Here is an 18,097-nt window from a genome sequence, read left to right on the forward strand (position 1 = left end):
GCAATAAAAATTACATACGAAATACAATTCATAGTGCACCAGGTTTCAACTCTGTTTTTACTGGGTTTTCAATGTTCCAATACTTTTTTCGAGCTCGAGTTGTTTTTAGAATCAAAGATTGAGAAACGGAAGAAGATAAACAATTTGGTTAAAGTTAGCTCCCCCCGTCGTTGCATATTCCTAGGTTAGTAGATTATCTTGAGTTCCAGCTCATTCAAAATATTTCTTGACCAAAATTGTAATCGTTCCAAACCCAATTAAATAAGGCACTGTGCGTGATCTCAGTTTCTGATGTTTTGATGCAGCCATTTAAGATTAAGTTTAAAAGCTGGCATATCTCTCTCACATGATCCTTTTAATTGTAATCACTAACTTTGATTAAAACAGGTCATTTTTTGCTATTTCAATATAGTAATGGAATCAATTTTCCAATTTCCACCACACATCTGCACCGTCCACAGCTTCGGTCTTAAGTTGAGGGTCGCTTTATCAGTTCCTTGACATTATATTTTACACCGCCCATGTAGAAGGATGGGCTAGCCGTCGGATAATGAAACGTAGCTATAAAACGGTTAATTTCAGTCTGCTGTTCGCACTCGACTCGACACCTTGTGAAGACCGGTGAAGACAAGCAAGATGGTCCGACTGGTCGCCTTTGGATTGTTGGCACTGGCTGTTGCACAGGCCGCGGTAAGTTTTATCAAAACTGCATGCTTAAACACTTCGTTGAACATTTTATATATAATAGATTTGTAATACTTTACCCATTTATCAGTTGCAACAAAGATGCATTTTTTTTTAGCTTTGTGAAAATCGCCGTGCAAGAGTACATTAAGAGGAATGACTCAAAATGACATTCATTATAAACTAACTACATTATTATTATTATTATTATTATTATTATTTTATTTTATTTTATTTGATTATTTAATTTGATTATTTATTTATTTATTTATTTATTTTATTTATTTATTTTTATTTTTATTTTTTATTTTTTTGCTTTTTAAAATGTGTCTCTGGGATCAGAAATGGACCCAAAACCATCCTTCCCAAGAACAAATTATCATTAAAATGTGATTGCACAATAAACATAGATTTAGACTATTTGAATTTTTTGCTGTGTTGTTTCACGAGTAACGTTATAGCTATATTTTAGAATAATATTATATATTTTAGTTTCAAGATTCCTGCGATTACAAAAGAAGCTTAATTCATAAATCATTGGAAATATTCAATGATGATAGATGGGCCATTTAATTTTCAAAGGCGCTACTCAGATTCTCTCGACAAAAACTTGTAATTAGGACTTTCCTCACATATTTCAACTGTCAATCAAAAGGTTTTATCACAGACTGCGCCCGTTTTTGTTAAAAATCATTAGAAATACTATGATTTTACCTTGAATCTCTTTCGAGAGGCGTGGGGTGAAAAGGGCGGCAAATTGCTGCTCATTGTGTTGTGTTTGAAACATTACCAATGCCTGCCAAATGTTAACAGGCTTAATCTTTGTTATTTACAATAAATATCAAAAATATAATCACAAGTTAAACCATTAATATGTAATAGCTTGCAAATTTGACTATGAATCATAATTTCAAAATGACAGCTTTAACTGTTTCATCTTGTGGCTAAATAGTTATTTGGTGTTCTGTGACAATTTTCCCCAATATGCACCTAAAAGTAAGACATAGCTCAAATACCATATGGTACTTAACCATATTTACGCATTCGATTATGTATCATTCCATTTTGAATAATTCCTCTCTGAAATCTACCCTAAACATTAACGAGCAGTTTTAGGACTAGACGAGAAGACTCATTGGTTATATTGGGGTATATATCTTTGATCGTTTGTCACGGCGGATCGCTTAAGTCAGAAGAGGTTATCTTAACGCCAACGCACAGGTCAAGCGACTGGGTCATGTCGTGACCATCTGCTTGGGTCAGTTCGTGATCAGACCCAGAATTTGGCATTATGATTATGAATATATTGATACAAATATGCAGGCCCACCAAGGAGATTTGAAATGAAGAAGCAAAAAGGAAGCTCAAGTGTGTTTGAATAATATTAAAAAGACATAATGTGTGAGGATTATTCAACAGTGGCAGTGATTTAATATAAAAGTGACATTTGAAAATAAACATTAAAGAAAACTTCTGACACAATTCTCTAAAAAAGCAGTTTTATAATTTAAGTCCAAACAGTGCCCCGATATTGAAAGACTAGATATATAGGCCTACTTTCCAGAAAAAAAGGCTCTGCTTTTGCTGTTGTGTGGAAGATAAAAAATGACAATGTCATTGCGGATAAAAACATCACAGAACAGTTATCACGTCCTGTTGCACTTCTTGAAAAAGTCTTCCTCAGTGCTCTTTTCCATGTCTCAAAACAAATCGTACACGTACTGATAACTGATTCTGCTCATTGAGTCTTCAGTTTAAGATTAAGCGGATTTTCAAAAAAGATTTTGCTATGTAGGAGCAGGGAATTGCATCGATATAATTCCCTGGTAGGAGTGACAATTAATGTCTTAATTGCTGCATTCAGTTTGGTAGTACGATTGATGCAATATGAATTATTTTTTATCTTCATTGAACGAGCAAAGAAATGACTCTTAAATTCAAGTTTCAATGAGAATCTGACTTTTCTTCAATGTACATTACTTAAGTATATTTAAAAGAATAAACCTTTTCATTTAAACTTTACTTGTGTTTTTCTAGGTTGTGCCTCAAAATGAACCGGAAGAAGTTGACGGTACGAAAATTGACTATTGTCATGTTGTAAAAGTGTAATACTTATCTATTTGAGGATCACAATATATGTGTATGTATTATAAAAACGGAAGAGGATATGGTAACAACAAAATTAATTTAATTTTGCTTTTATTTTTAAAGCCACTCTCTTATACTGCCATGTTCGTTAACTGTATTTAAAGGTATTCGTTTATAACACGACTTTTTGCATCTGTCTCTTTACACAGAATCATGGTTCCCCAGAGAGGGTGAAGACCCGGTGATGATGGCGGGTAGGTTCTTTCTAGTTCATCGGTCTTGCGTATAATTTTTTTCTTTATTATTATTTTTTTAACCTTTTTATTTTTATTTTTTTTATTTATTTATTTTTTTTTGAATGTGTGCGTTTTGACTTTGTTTCTGTTTCGATTGTTCAACTAATAGAGGCATTATCAAATTTTTAGATAAAATTTAATTTTCTGTCTTTGGTTGATTTTGAAAACGACAATTTCGTTGAAAAAAAATGTTTGCATCTTTTTCATCTGTTTTCAAGGGAAATTTGAAGGAGATATGGTCATCGACGAAAACTCCCTTCTCGACAAGGTCGGTAAAGCAGATATTTGTAGATTTTAGTTATATTCCTATGCAACTGATATCATTCTCTCTGCATAGCATGTATTTCATCAGTTCTGTATCAAAATAAACAGCCGTCAAATGAATATTTGCTCGGGAAATTTCAGAAATTTGTGCTGAATATGGCTATGAAGGTTGATGTTAAAATAATAATGACAACATTTCAGTTCAGTGACGGCTAGTATATTATTAATATTAAAAAAACGAAAATTCTGTAGAAGACATAATTGAAATTGAAATACAGTCCAAAATACATTTTCAAGAGCTGCGTAAAAATGAATATAGTTTTGGAGCTGCTTCTTAACTATGGACTCAAGGGCGACTCTCATTCCACCTTTCGACCATGTTTCAGATTCTCCCACGTAATGCCATGAAGAGTACCTACAAACTATGGCCAAATGGTGTCGTCTACTACACCTTAGACGAATCTTATCGTAAGTAACAAGCAGGTGCCCCTGTCTCACGAGAGTTTCAACTATAATTTTCTTTAAGTTTTATTTTCTTTAAGTTTTATACTGGTTCAAAATTTCAAAATCAAAGGCAGTATACATCAACTAGTTATAACTCTCACTATTGAAATTTTAGAAGAAAGTGTTTCTTAAAAATATAACACAGTGTTATAAAGATGAGCGAGTTTAATGAGCCCTCAAACCTTTTTAAAGAGATGACTTTTGAACGTTGACCATTAAGATATCATATATTGAATGTTGATATTTTTCGTCACGTTGTTGTAAAATGTATTCTATTTATCCATAAATTATGTTTTAATTACATATCCAGCTTCTTACATCGTTTCGGTGATAGAATCTGCATTCAGAGAGATGGAAGATAAAACCAAAGTGAATGGCAAATATTGCGTTCGCTTCCTTAAACGTACTTCCGAAAATGACTACATACGCATTAGGCCAATTTCAGGGTTGGTTTCTTACTTTTTTTCGGTTACTCCATTCTCATTGAGTCTTTCATGTTTGACATTTTATATCGAAAATTACCACGCTTCATTGTTAACCTCACAATTTACTACACTTTCATAATTTTGTGTTGTATAATTCTATTATATTGTACTATATTGTATATAATACTGATTACCTTTTTCTTTCGATATATCTTAATATGTCTTTAATTATTTCTATGTATTAAGTCTCTATATATCGTATACAGATGCTACTCCTTAGTCGGAAGGAAGGGTGGCTACCAAGACCTCTCCATTGCGCGTGGGTGCACGCAAAAAGGAACCATCATGCATGAGCTGAAGCACGCGCTTGGCTTTTACCACGAGCAAAGTCGTAATGACCGAGATAACTACATCACTGTAGACTATTCTAACGTTCAATCTGGTAGGCAAATTCAGCAAGCGAGAAGAAAACTTCATATCTAAGGCAATGGGTTAATATTTTCCGATTTTATCGACCACAGTTTAAAACAGTGCACTTCGAAAAATTCAATGAAAGCACATTTTTCTCTGCAATATACATGTAATTTATGATTTATGTCTTATTTAATTCTAAATCTTATAAATAATATACCAAAAGGATATAATCTGCAAAAGTCATGGGCATTTTAAGACAAAATAACGTACTGCTATTGTAAACCACTACAAGCTTAAAACTGAGTGTAATCTGCAGTTCACGCTCCAGGCCACTTATTTATTTCCCCACAGGCAAGGCCTCCCAGTTCAAAAGAATGTCTCTGAACGAAATCCAGCAGTTTACCCCCTACGATTACGGCTCCCTCATGCACTACGGCGCCTACTCCTTCGCCGCAGACAGGAGCAAACCAACCATCATCCCAAAGAAGGCCGGGGTGACGATTGGCCAGCGAATCAGACTGAGCGACTATGACATTCAGGAAATCCGAACGCTGTACTCATGTGGCGGTACCAGTACCTGTGAGTTTTGCCGATTGATCGGAGTTCGGAAATGTGCCGAAAGAATTTTTTAAAAAGCTGTCCAGACATTTGATAAATTTTCAGTAAATTTTTATGCATGTGTTTGAGAAATCGCTAGTAGGCAGTATTAGAATGAGAAGTTCAGGTTCCTCCAAATCACTGATGGTGACAATAAATAAATAAATAAATAAATAAATAAATAAATAAATAAAAATGCCGCGATATTTTAAAAAAGGTGACCACCTGCTCAATTGTGCTGATAAAAAATGCATGAAAGGGTAGCATTTTGACGGAAAAATACTAATGTTAATATTTTCAGCAACCGGTGGTTCCGTAACCCAGCCTCCAGTCGTGACCAACCAACGTAAGATATTTTTCATATATCAACTAAGACTTAGATATCTCAGCTTATAGTATTTAAAAACTGTAAATGAAACTATTAGATTCAGAAAAAGTTGTCAGCATTGGGTTAATCTGATTTTAACGTTTACGTATATAAATTGATAATTATACTCGAAAACGATCAACATAACATGTCTCCAGGTTTACGCCAACTTTGCATATTGAATACGTTATATGAACTTCATTGATTTATTCTAGCTACCACTGGTAGTGTATCTGGGCTCCCTAAGGGCACCTGCACTTTTGAGTCTGGATTATGTGGCTGGACACAGGACACCTACGACAGCCATGATTGGACGATCCGCTCGGGTTCCACGCCCTCCGGATCGACTGGACCAACTTCTGCCTATGGCGGTTCAGGTAAGAAGGCACTTTCGAAAAGCATTGTATGTGCGGAGCGAGTTTCCAAAGGTCGTAAATACCATTTTACACAAAATTTGTGGGATTGTTTTCGACAAATACTGCTACTGTAAATAGTTAAATAAGGCATACGCAGAATGAATTATAAAGAAATTAAAGTTTTGGATTATACAACTGTGACTTAGTGCCTTTTGGTATTTTATGACTAACGTAGACAGCGCTGTTTGTTTAAACTTGTTCTTTGGCACGTTTTTTTCATCAAATTACCATTAATCGCCATCCATCTTCCATCACGCGGAAAGCATATCTCTGACTCTTAACTCTGTCTCTCCGTCAAGGTAAATACGTCTATGTGGAGGCTTCTGGATACAGCAACAAAATTGCGAGACTTGTCTCACCCATGCTGACCACCACCGGAGCGACGCCATTCTGTCTTCGTTTCAACTACCACATGTACGGCGCCGACATGGGTCGCTTGACCATCGGCAGTAAGTTTGGAACCACCTACAGACCCATTGTGTATTTCAGTGGGGACAAGGGGACCTCGTGGAGAACCGCCAGGTTCACGATTAATACCAGTTCTGCCGGATCGTTCAGTGTAAGTGAATATGAATGAAAATATAACTGAGTCATATGCACATTATGTATTTTCCAAAGTATATTTTCTATTAAGATGGCACTTCTTCTCCAAAGAAAAACAAACACGTAGCATCCTCCGCTTTTTAAAAATAATCCATAAGTAGTTTGTTGTCCCGAAAGAAATTCGTGTTATAAAGTAAACGTGCTCAAAGACACTTAACGGATATCTTATTATCTTGCAGTTCTACCTGGAAGGCACTGTTGGCACCAACTACAGAAGCGACATCGCTATAGATAACCTGAATCTTGCATCCGGCAAATGTACGTAAAAGTCTCAGTATCTTATTCTGGCGAGACATATTTCAAAACAGGGTAATCTGATTGGTGTCTTTGCTGTCATTTGTGTACAGATGTGTTTTGAAATAAACTATTCTTGCAGTTCAAAATAATGCATATATACATGTCTTTGTGCCGTCAAAGAACTATTCTGTGGCGGCTGTGGTGAAATGTAGAATATAGACCTTATTGGTTTAGTTTTTATGACTTACGGATGGTACATTGAATCAGGAATTTAGTCAGTGGCCATTTATTTAAGTAAAGAAAAGGAGTCTAAAACTAAAATTTGTCATTGCACGCGCATACCACTAACACACCAAACTCTTAGTGCAACTAACACAGTGTAAATGGTAAGAGATCAACAAATATATACGAACATTATTATACTACCAGCAGTCCGAATTGGTAAAGTCAATTGTTGGATTGGTCATTTAATTCATCATAACTTTGTACTAAATCTGGCGGTCTCTCGAGGCGATAAAACCAAGGAGTTACTGTTGTAACTCTTTGATAAAACATTCAATGATTATTTGTTATTTTTAGTATTATAATCTTATTCATTCCCCCCCCTTTCACAAAAATAGTAAGTAAAATAATTTCCTGTGTAAATGGAAATTGTAGAAATTCACAGCGGTTTCATATGTATCTTTGAATCATTCACAAACTGAATGCAACTTTGTCATTCCACTGCCAAAGTACTGAAAGGTTAATGGCCTGCTCCCAATGATAAGTAAAACTAGGTTAACAAACAATGGGTCACCGGGTTATATAACGGCCGCCCTATCAACCCAGATAGTGGTTGTCGGTGATAAGTACACGCGGACGCAAGTGATTATTTTTAGAGAGCCGTTGATAAGCTTTTTAAGTGCAAATTTGCTTTCATTTAAACAGTTTTAGGTCTGTTTTTTATCGTGATGAAAAATGGAGCATTATTAGCCTATAAACTTTTTAGGACTACAAATAGCTTACCTGTATGTTACATTTCCCAGAGCAATCTTTTCAGTAGGTGTCAACAAGAATATATCTTTGAGTCTGTGGTCTACGTTGGATATTTAAAAGTTCTATACCACCTTAGACATAACACAGTTTTATTGGACGCATTTTAATTTAATGTTTGCGAAACCATCAAATCTAAAACGTCTAAAAGGTACCGGAGAAAAGTTTTTGTTAAAATAAAACAATGTTATGTTAGTTTTTCTATAAGCAGTTTTGAAAAATGATATAGCTTAAAAATGGGTGATAAGTTTTCTTAGAATTTGGAGATATAAGAATAGGCACCTTAAAAATATATAGCTGGACTTAAAGGCCACGATCCCTTTTAGTGTACTTAATATACAGTATAAAACAATGACATAGTTACTTAACCCAATTTAAAATCGGTCAGGTCATTAACCGAATTTAAATGCAGTAAAATCAGGTTAGCTACACATAGTGGTGTTTTCGATAATTTTATCCGCAATACGCGATATTGTTCCTAAAATATAGCCTGAAGTGTAACATGTATCCTGATATACCAGGACAGACAAGTCGAACCATGGAGATAATTATGCACTTTTATCTTTGGTTAGTTGAACATAGGATCGGAATGCTACACAAATAATATCTCCCAAAACAACATTTTTTTAAAAAAAATATTTTTATTTTATAACCAAACATTGCCGTTTTATTGTGAATCATTGTGGAGATTTACAACGAAAATCTTCCATTTGAAAAAATAACACGTGCTCAACAACGTGAATAGGAAACACATACTATACTTCACGCGGCAGTGCACGTCATCGCTCTCGTAGAAGAAGCATGACCACGGCGTTTGCTATGTCATGCTGATATGATAGCTGACTGGACCTATATTTGACTCCTTGCATTAGTTACATATATACAATTCTAAGGGTGCTTTTATTCATCTAATCATTTTAGTCTTATATATTTAATTTAGCAATGTCCGAGTCCGGTTTGATATGAATGGCAGCCCTTTGATTGTCCCATATGATTCACGATGGTTAGTACTGGTTAGGGTTAGTCGGAGTACTGGGGCTACAATATGGGACGAATGTCACCTGTACAAAGTAATGGGAAACGGACTACGGTTCCTAGCGGACTACCATTCCTGTCACACCGGTAGGGTGAACCGTTTTGAGTGTTAAATGCTCATCTCACCTACGGCTGCTCTGATGAAATGTGAATCAATGAAGACCTCGGGAGTGGCGTCCCTTTTCGACAAGTCCTTTTTATCCTGTTCGTGTCATCAAAAACAATTGACTCGTTGATTACGAAAAAGAATTTGCATTTATTTTTGACTAGTAGTTAATGAACAGATGGATGACATAAAAGTGGGGAGAACCATGCGTTTACATAAATATAAATATATCTTCTATGGAAACCAATGTATACCATAGTTAAATGTCCTCTCTACTGTCCCATTTCAACCAATGGGTCGTACTTACTGTCCGACTCCATATATAGAAAGCTTGTAAATGAATTTACTGTGCGTTACGTGGTACCCCCCCCCCCTTCAAACTTTACTGCAGCTTTACCTTCACGAAACTAAACAAACGGAGGTAGTGCAATATGTAAGTCTACGTACAATAGTAGTAGTGAACACGGCATAAAGAGAGAATCCAGTCCCACATATAACACCTTTGTTAGCGCAGAATATAAAACAGTTAACAATTAATTGGTATGCGTTCAACGTAACTACATGTATATTATTATTATAGTTAGAAAAATGCATTCATTTTCTTATAATCTGAGAACCAATAATCCGAATACCTCACGTCTTCCTAAATCGTATTCTGACCTCCGACCTATCTATTATGTTAATAAAATTTATAGCAACATATTTGGCGATAATTATTCTGTAATTATCATATAGATAAGCTAGCACCTTAAAACACAAAACTGTGCATTAGTATAATTAACACAAAAATTCTAATCTAAATAACCTGGCGTCCAAAATTAGTCAAATATTTAAAAAAAATCCAGCAACATCACAGGCAAATCATAGTCATATAAAGCAATCAATTAGTCAAAGGAAGAAAATTAATGAACATGCTTTTTAGTGGCTAATTTGGTCTAGACATGTATGCACTGTAAACCTGAAAGTGTCCTTCACCGCCAACGTGCAGTGGGAACAATGCAGTCCGATTATAAGACTACTACAGTTCCACCGTCTACGGAAACAAATAGTCAGAAGCTTGGCAACACACAAAGAAAATAAATAAATAAATAAATAAATGAGAATGGATCTTTCAATTAGGAAATCATATTGAGCAGGAATCATTGTAAAATATCTGTAAATATTATTTGATAATGTATTTTTAATTTATTCTTTTACATGATATAAAAAATGCATTTATGTATTAACATGTAACATTCGACCATTTTTCATTGATTAATAAAGGCAACCTGAAATATAATAACCAATGGAAGAAAAGTTGTTCGGAAGAAGCTTTCATAATGTGTCTGTTGACTGTTGATTTGTTTCTTCAAGGGACTGTCTGAGATCTGACAAAATCTCATCAGAATCATATTCGGGTGTTGAAAATCCAGTATGGGCATATGGCTCTATGGGACACTCATCACTTAACAAGTCATCCATCCACCTGGGATTTTCTAATATTTCTATGGGGCTATCATCGTTTTTTGAATTGTCAATCCACCTGGAATTTCCAATTTCATATCCAAACTCTCCATCAGATTTCATTTCCACGTAGTTGTCCCAGCTAAGTTCCAGCTGAGACTTTGGGGAGGTGGACAAAGACAAAGGACTAGATGTTATATTTTTGGAAGTGTCACTACAAAAGGCACTATCTGTGCCAGCTCCTGAAGAATCAGCCACCACACTGAATATTTCTGTCACTTTCAGCTTCTGGTCCTCGTCTAAGTAATAATAAGCCAACACTGCCTCCTGCTGGTTGGCTTCATGGAGACAGTGTTCAAATGTATCCACCAGCTGTTCACACATATCATCTTTGTGGGGGCTGCCACCTATTGGTGACCCTGTGGAAATTTCCCCATGAAAATCCCTGTGTGGGTTTCTAGCATGCACCTCAAGATGGTGGTGATGGTCCTCCTCTAATTTGTGGCGTATATGACTAACTCTGTGGAAGATCTGAGGTATTGGATCGTGGCATGGCAACGGGACATCGTATGGGTTGGAGTTTTCTCTCTCAACACAGATATCCCAGTGGCGTAAATGTTTTGATGCTGTGTATGTTTTATAGTCGGACTGTGTGTCAGGAACATAACCAGGCTCCTCAGCATCATATGCATCACTTATGGCCAACTGGCAGGTGAACCTGTGAAAGATGAATATATAGATACTATTAGGTCTTCACCACCCTGTACTGTGTGTTACACATCTTTAATATGATCATTGTTTCATTTTAATTTCTCACTTACAAAACCTTTATCAAAGTTCTAGTACAGCAGTTATACCTTTATAAAAAATAATATTTTAATAAAGAACAAATGCAATGCACTTACACCTTGCATTGTAATAGCAATAATTTCATGTCTTACTTAACAGAATTTCCACTACACTGAAGAATCAGAGGTTAGTCAGTATAAATGGTATGCAATTATTATACCTTGCACTATATTGATGACGGTTATGCTCAATCTTGTGTCTTAACAACTGAATTAACTGGACAAACTCTCTTATTGTCCACCTGACATCTGCTGGGAGATATGGCACCCACTCCAGAAACCTGTAGATAAAGATAAACCCATAAACAGGATCCATTTTTACTATTAAGTTACAATTTTGATTTTTCCTTTCAGTGTTTGCTGATATTATAGTTTTTTCTTTATGATAATTTCCATAGGAAAATATTAGGTAATTAAAACATTAAACACATTGCAAAATGTACCAGTCACCACCATATATTATCTATATCCAATAAATAATTAATTGTTTGCATACACTGATAAAAAGGTGCCATAATGATAAAGTGCCATACTTGTCTGAAATACTGGGTCAATTGCCTTTCAAAACTACGTATTGAGTAGAAGACTGGTTTATATGGATCTGGAGTCTTTATAAAATTACACCAAATAAACCTTTTTTATTTCTCTGATACTTTTATCAATAGCTTGGCTATGTTTGTAAAATTGATATAGTCCTCTGCATTAAATCAAATAGGATTATGTCACTTCATAAGTAATCTTTTTTCATGGGGTTGATTATACTGACCTGACTGAATAGTGAAATATCATCTCAACTGGCAGTGTTAATGGAGATGTCATCAGGGACAGTAAACGAAAGGTCTTCCTGTTAGTTAGCCTTGTGTATATGTTACTGTTCATAGAATCACAGGCTGCTTGCAGTGCTGAAACAGTTGAAACCAAAGTTTCATTTCATAATGCTCTATTGACCTGGAGAAGAGGGTTAGGTTATTTATGACTCACAGCAAGTGCTTTGGGTTTTTTTTTTTACTGCAGTTTTTCAATCTTCTGAAAAAAATAAACATAAACAGTTTTAAAAGATTTTTTAAAATTGTCACTTCACAAATATGTTCATACCTCCAGCTACAGGAAGGGGAAGACTATCTATGAGAGCCACTTGGACCTTCTTCTTGCACTCATGACATGTGTCTGGGTCATGGTCATCATGGTCATCAAGGTCACTTTCACTGTCATAGTCACTGGTCTCTCCACTGACTTGGCTCTCTGGGGGACACTGGCTGATACTGGACTTAATGCTGAAGTGACGCACACAGCTGATCAAGGCTGTAAAATGAATATCCAAACAAGTTAAAACAACTGATTCATTAGTCATTGCACTTATTCAAAAGCAATACTGAAATCAACTGTCATGACTGATTAATCTGTTATTTATTCTGGCAAAGTCTGAAAATATATAGTATCATAAAAGCTCTGCCAGGGGGAACACAGATCTAAACTTACTGTTTCTCTGCAGATATTTAAGTGCATCATCAAAACCCTGCCTGCACATTTCACTTAGTATCTCAGGATGAGGAGGGAAGAGAGCCCGTGAAAGTCTGTACAAATTATTAGATGTACACTGCATGCTAGTGTTGGCCAGGTTGACATGGAGGAAATTTGCAGAGTTGTCATCTGGACAGATATCTGTTTCACCACAAAATGGAGACACTGTCACAGTGTTCTCATCAAATACAGGTAAGTTATCACTGAGACAGCCATCCACACATCTCTGAAAAGTAAAATAAACAATTCTAAAGTTATTAATCTTTTTTTATTTCCAAAATAAACAAGTGGTGTATTTACATCTTTAATGTGGAAATATTATGTTAACATTTGTTTTCAAATTTAAGTATCATCCATTTGCAAAGCAAAACTACTTTTACTTTAATAAGCATGATGCATACAAAATTTGAAGGACCAATCATGTAACAATGCCCACTTCTATAACAGTATCTGGTATGCAGTTCAACCATTGAACAGTATGCAATAGCATTGGAAACTTTTTAATAAGTGAATCTTATTATTAGTGAATGAAAACTGTATATTTTGTGGCATGAAGAAAAAATCTCCAGAATACTCACCACTCCCTTAAAGGCTGGAGGCAGTAAACCAGAGTAGAAAGGGATGTGAGCACTGCAAAGCAAAGCCTGAAAGATAAGAATGTGGTGTTTTATCTTTTTTTTTTTTTTTGGTTTAAAATAATGGTCTTTCATTGACATCTGTGGTTTTGATTCAGATATATTAAATGCTCATAAAATAAATAAATATTGAATTAATGAATGAATGGGTGAAAGAATTTATAAATTTTATTAATATATTTCAAAGAATTCATACAGATGATGTTTGACAACAGAATACTCTGTGTGACAATGAAAACCATGTGATTAAAATAAACTCACAATAAGGAGCATATTACTTCAATGACATCCACTGTCTGAACAAATTTCCATTTTTTTGTGCGATTACAGTCCTATATATTATTTTATCATAAGTTTATAAGTAAACATAATTATTTCACATGCAAGTGGAGATTAACAACCTTATACCTACTTTGATCCCCCTTCCCCTTTCAACAGAATTTTTTTCCACAAATCAAAAGACCTAATCATCTTCACTAAGAGTGGTTTCAAAAGTATGAACCAGACCCACTATATCTTGTTTAGGTCAACTTGACCAGAGGTATATAAAAAGCCAGTATGTAAGTATACAAAGGCCTAAATGAATGGAGATTCATATCTTCAGCAATACACACAAGTTCCTTTTAGATACTCACATACAAGTCCACCAGCCATGACCAAGTTTTCCAGCATATGGTTTAAAATAAAATTACAGACTAGCTAGTGAGAAAATAGATAAAATGTCTTTGTAATTGGCCAGAGAGGTGTAATGAAAATATCTTAAGTTTAATCTATTCAGCTGCTCATTAGGTAATTAAGTTAGTAAGGACAGACAGCCAGAGAGCCACACAAAGAAAAACAATTTATCAAGTCAGTGCCACATGTAAGCATAGACCAGAGGAAAAACACACCTGAAAACAACTTGACCTCTAGATAAAGCACTTTTTCAAATGACCCAGTGACCATAATTTTGCCTTTTGCCTTACCATGTCTACCTAGAATTTTCTGTTTTATGACCTAAACTAACCACAATGCTATTTTAAGTTAATATGAACAGCTGCATGTATCCAATAAATTTCTACAATCAATGCAATAACAAATCATGGTTTAGCAGCCCACATTTTTATTCCTAGTTCTTTATTTTATTTTATTTTTTTTGTTGTTGTTGTCTGTAATCTGTTAAAGGTAAGAGGACATTTTTCAGTGCCTGCAAACCTAAATATAACTTCATAGTAGATAACATACCTGAATGAGGTCCTCTTTTGTATCATACTGAGACACTATAATGTTGGCTCTGTCTGAAACCCTTGTCATAGAGATATAAACTCTGTTGGTGCAGATTTCATGCGCATTTGGTGGCAGAATTTCATTGAGCCCATCTTGTAAAAGTTTGACAATATTGAAACTTGGATGCAAAGGCCCTAGAGATCTGGATCTGGCTTTGGTTGCTACACGAAGGACATAATTGGTGCACTCTCCTGTAATATAAAATTTTATAATTTTATCACTTATGGACAGCTAAATGGATTGGAATATCATTGAAAACAAACATATGATATAGTATTATAGCACAGAAGAAAAGACCATCGATAACTTTCAGTTAAATAATCCTTCAAATAACTTGTTTCTGCATGGAAATATTTCCCATAAATTCAGATTATTCTGACAATTGATATGGGAGTATCTAAGGTCAAATCTCTCCTTGCAAAGATTAAATAACCTCAGAGCAATTTGACAAGTTTTGTCTTCGTGTGTGTGTGTGTGTGTGTGTGTGTGTGTGTGTGTGGGCAGGTCAATTGTATAAAATCATGTCACCTACAATTGTGATATACAACATAATGCTGGGTTACTGGGCCATGGGTTATCAGGTCATACAACCAATATGTTGAGTAATCAATCTATCACAGTTCACTGCCACATGTTGTGCCATGTGGAAAGGCAGAACTTTTTGTCCACAGCATGAGCCAGTGTGAACTGTTCAATTTGTCAGTGATATTCTGCATCATTTTAAGTAACACCTTTTTAATTAATTAACCAATTTTACCAACTTCAGAAAAACCAGTTAGTCTGCACTCAACCTGAATTTTAGCTGCAATTGACCTGAATTATGTCAACAAAACAGGAACAGGTTATTTAAGGATGCTGAAAAGGTTATTTAAGGATGATACGGCACATCCCCCCCAAGAATGAACAAGGAAAGTATTCCCTTAGAATAGGTCTAAAGACTATTTTAATGAAATCTATGCTGGATGCAACTAGACATTTGGTTTATTCAGCTTTACATTTATAAGCTTAGAAGGTATTTCTGAAGTCTATTTCTTTTGGCTGAAGAGATCGAGTGTATTAGCAGTAAACTGTTTATCATCAATACCTAATTCATTTGTTAAAGAATTATCTATATTATGGCCAAAATAAATAAAAGTCTAGAATGATCCAAGATAGGTTGTTTGAACTTGACCTTGATATATAACCTGATCTACCTACACTGCACTCCATGTAGAAACCTAGCTACAGCAAGCAATTAAAGCACAATTCATTTCATGCTTATATTTCATGCTGTTAAGAAACACTGTAAAATATTATCAAATCATTCTCATACTGTATTTTAAAGTTTTTTGCATACTCCAAACATGTGACTGACACAATTGTACTTCACTGAGGTCCAAAGTCCATAAAAAGCTATAAAAAAAGAGTGCATTAGTTGGCAAGGAGCCTAAAAACTTCTACTTCTTACAAGTTTTTCTTCGAAACAGAAACTTGATAATAATTTGCATTTCTACATTTCCCCTTATTTGTTTGAAACAAAAAAAACCTGCAGTCAAATATTTGTAGACAGCATTTGTTCTTTATACATTTCTGTCCCTTAACTTGGAATGCAGTGACATACCTACCAAATTATAGGATTGCTGCACCTAAGCAGTCATAATATGTAACAATACATAACACTTTGATAACATGATACTTCTGATCTGTCTGGACAGTTTGTGACTGGGACTCCACACATGGTATAGAGTTGCACTCAGTTATTGCAAAATCGATCTGAACATAAATCCTTTGTGCCCGTTAATGTGATTTCCAACTTAATGTGTAGTGTTTACTGAATGACCTGGTGAATGTTAGAGTGAAAACTGACATTTGCAGGAACACACCTGACAACACAGATCTTGCTGGTTTAGTAGTAAAAAAGCAATGAAGCTAATTAAAAAAATTACAACGTCTAACCAAAGTAACTCTAGGTGAAGGTCAGACGTTGTGTAACACGTACAATTATCTCACTTTAATAATATGACTCACGAATTGCTACGTTGCACATAAAGTGACCGCAATGTAGATCTTTCAAGTATTAGACTTCTAGCGTCTGGGATTTATCTAGGGGGAAATGACACTGTGTTCAGATCCATACTTACCTAGAGGACACCCAGAAATCAAACAAACAGCAGCTATAGCGCCAGCACTTGCTCCTAGTAATTTGAAGTTAGGGTCATCTAACAGATGAGGTGAATGCACTCGGAGACAACTGGAAACTCCAACGTGGTAAATTCCTAAAAAACCGCAACCGGCAAAAGAGATATTCATATTCTACCTCCCTTGGGTAGTTTTACTTCTGTATCACCCCAGTTATATGGATACTTCACACATTCCAAGTCATAAATCTTTGCGATCCAAGTCTCCCCTTCCAAGAGACCCTCCACACCGCTGATGTTATGGTGTACTGTGTGTTTATGCCTGATGATGACGCACCACTAATCGGACAGCTCCTATTGGTTGATTTTTGGGTTAATCGACCTTCGACGTTCAGACTCGTCATATCAGTTGGCTCGAATATTCTGACGATTTATTCAACTTAATACAATTGTTAAGTTTAGTCAACCTGCCTTATTTAAATCATGCCCTTTAGACAATTTATATGAGAACGCATTCAACAAAATAAGGAAGCACACAACTCGAAGGCGTTGTCCGCGACTTACGCGCTGATTGGTCATAGTAAATGGTACGTTTTCCTCACGCGATGAAGGTTCCTGTTCAAAGCCGGTCTGTGCCATCTCGTTCGATATTATAATGTCAGCATATATATATATATTTTTTTTATTTCCCTAATTAAATTAAAGTTCTTTTTTTTTTTTTTCATCTGCACCATGCAAAACGTGATATATTGATAGTGTACTTTTTTTGACAAAAGTCCTTTTAATTATATATATTTAAAAGATGTAGGCCTACAAGTAGCCTACTATCAACTACAGGTGTAGGGCACTGTATAGTGGCAAATACATGCATGTTAAACTAACAAGCAGGTTATGAGGTACTTATCTAGATGCCAACTGAAGGTAAAAACCGTGAGAAAGGAAAGGACTAACACTTTATAAAGATCCCACAAAAATTCTTTCCACAAAAATATCGAAATTTGGGCGACTGCCACCCCGCCCACCATACCATCCTGCCATTATATCATAACACAATATCTGCTATGTTGAAAGCTGACATGTATAGTATAAACTAAACATGCACCCTAAGTAAAGCATCCATTGTTGTAATAAGGTCAACTTGCATTTAAAGAAGTGGACCGATTCTCGGCTGGATACCGTAGGCCTACTTTTAATCTTAA

At 35.3% G+C, this 18,097-nt stretch overlaps 2 protein-coding genes across 2 annotated transcripts; one reads left to right on the forward strand and one right to left on the reverse strand.

Moving 5' to 3' along the window:
* The first annotated feature begins 532 nt into the window (after positions 1-532).
* LOC106181780 (hatching enzyme 1.2) lies at positions 533-7,044 on the forward strand. Its single transcript, XM_013566261.2, has 12 exons — positions 533-690; positions 2,722-2,755; positions 2,982-3,026; positions 3,287-3,336; positions 3,719-3,800; positions 4,147-4,282; positions 4,528-4,703; positions 5,027-5,254; positions 5,574-5,618; positions 5,855-6,016; positions 6,355-6,614; positions 6,838-7,044. Exons 1-12 carry the CDS (start codon positions 637-639, stop codon positions 6,922-6,924), a joined length of 1,359 nt encoding a protein of 452 aa, XP_013421715.2. The 5' UTR covers positions 533-636; the 3' UTR covers positions 6,925-7,044.
* A 2,154-nt stretch (positions 7,045-9,198) lies between these two features.
* On the reverse strand, positions 9,199-17,232 carry LOC106181778 (patatin-like phospholipase domain-containing protein 2). Its single transcript, XM_013566259.2, has 8 exons — positions 16,902-17,232; positions 14,740-14,972; positions 13,459-13,524; positions 12,839-13,106; positions 12,455-12,661; positions 12,126-12,261; positions 11,521-11,640; positions 9,199-11,229 (listed from the first exon to the last, which is right to left on the reverse strand). The coding sequence occupies exons 1-8, from the start codon at positions 17,068-17,070 to the stop codon at positions 10,383-10,385; spliced, it is 2,046 nt and encodes a 681-aa protein (XP_013421713.1). The 5' UTR covers positions 17,071-17,232; the 3' UTR covers positions 9,199-10,382.
* Positions 17,233-18,097: the final 865 nt, after the last annotated feature.

This window comes from Lingula anatina, chromosome 1 (genome assembly GCF_051362555.1).
Source record: "Lingula anatina isolate TDL-2025a chromosome 1, LinAna3.0, whole genome shotgun sequence".
Classification (NCBI taxonomy): domain Eukaryota; kingdom Metazoa; phylum Brachiopoda; class Lingulata; order Lingulida; family Lingulidae; genus Lingula; species Lingula anatina.